General features: G+C 47.2%; 1 protein-coding gene across 1 annotated transcript in view; it reads right to left on the reverse strand.

Moving 5' to 3' along the window:
* Positions 1-792, reverse strand: part of LOC119349915 (proline-rich receptor-like protein kinase PERK8) — a 4,485-nt gene extending 3,693 nt beyond the window's left edge. The window contains exon 1 of the mRNA XM_037618009.1: positions 8-792. Within this exon, the coding sequence (XP_037473906.1) occupies positions 8-192 (185 nt within the window). The 5' untranslated portion in view covers positions 193-792. The remainder of the gene's footprint in view (positions 1-7) is intronic.
* Between the last annotated feature and the right edge of the window lie 580 nt (positions 793-1,372).

Below are 1,372 nucleotides of genomic sequence, written 5' to 3' on the forward strand. Positions count from 1 at the left end.
GGCGGGCGGTGGGGAGGCGGCGAGCTTGGGAGGTGGGGCTGACGGCGGGGAGGAGGGCGGAGGGGAGGTGGAGGGCGCGGCGGTGTCTGCTGCGGGAGTGGCATTGGGGCGCCTGGAGGTGGCCGGCGCGGGCGCGGAGGCGGAGGCGAGGGCCCGGGAGCGCGCGGAAGGGGCCGGCGCCTCAGCCGCCATGGCTGGAGCAGAGCAGAGCTCTCCTTGTGTCTGTCTATCTATCTAGCTCTAGGTTGGGGGGGATTTGAGTGGAGGCATGGCGGCTCGCCGGAAGGAAGGAAGGTAGGTAAGTTCAAATCGGAGGTGACGGAGGAGGGATTCCTCCGGTGTGGTGTGCTCTGAGGGTGAGGAAGACGGAAGCGGGGGGATAGATCCGGCGGGCAGCAGCATCCAATCCAATCAGTGCGCCATGGAATGGAATGGAATCAGCGGGAGCAAAGGAAAGGATAGGGATGGAATCAGAGAGGGAGAGAGAGAGAGGGAGGAAGATGAATCCAATCCTCTTCTTTTGCTGCTGGCTGCTTTATTATTTTACAGACACGCTCCTTTCTTTCCCCTGGCTACGCTATGCTACGGTAAGCTAAAGAAATTAGGTATGTTAGAGAATGAATGGATCAACTCATGATCGGGTAATCTCAAGACAAAAAGGAAAGGAAAGGAGAAGAAAGGTGGAACATTTATTTTGGTGGATGGATGGATGCTGATATGGGTGCTCTCTATGTGTTGTGTCGGCACAAGAAAGAAAGAAAGAAAGAAAGAAAGAAGGAGGGAGGAGGAGCGTGTGTGTGCGTGTAGGCAAGGCCAGTGGAAGCATAACAAGAAGAGTTTTCCATTACCAAAAAGGTACTAATAAGTAACCCTGCCTTTTCTTCTGCTTTGCTAAAAGGGCCATTTTTCTGGGGTTCAATACAAAAACAACCATGCCTTTTTATGTGTGCTTTGCTAAAAGGGCCATTTTCTGGGGTTCAACACAAAACCTATTTGTATTGTATAAATTATATATGTATGGTGAGCAGTATATTGGTTTGAGCATAATTTTGGGTTGAAATGCATGCCACATGTCACAACAATGATTAAATGAATATAATTGCCCGCTTTTACTAGTGTAAAAGGAAAATACACATAACAATTTGGAATTTATCTCGAATACTAGTGGGTTCATAGTTTTTTTTAAACTAACATTTGCATGTTGACATGCGCAACAAATCTAGTCTACTAGATATCATGGGTATAAGTATCTTAAAATCATCACATGTAGGCTACACGAAGAGAAATATGGTCTGGCAAAACAAAATTATATTTTCATCATTACTATTTTGGATTAACAGAAAATTGTAGTTATATGTGCATATATTACCGC

Source organism: Triticum dicoccoides, chromosome 1B (assembly GCF_002162155.2).
Source record: "Triticum dicoccoides isolate Atlit2015 ecotype Zavitan chromosome 1B, WEW_v2.0, whole genome shotgun sequence".
Taxonomy (NCBI): Eukaryota; Viridiplantae; Streptophyta; class Magnoliopsida; order Poales; family Poaceae; genus Triticum; species Triticum dicoccoides.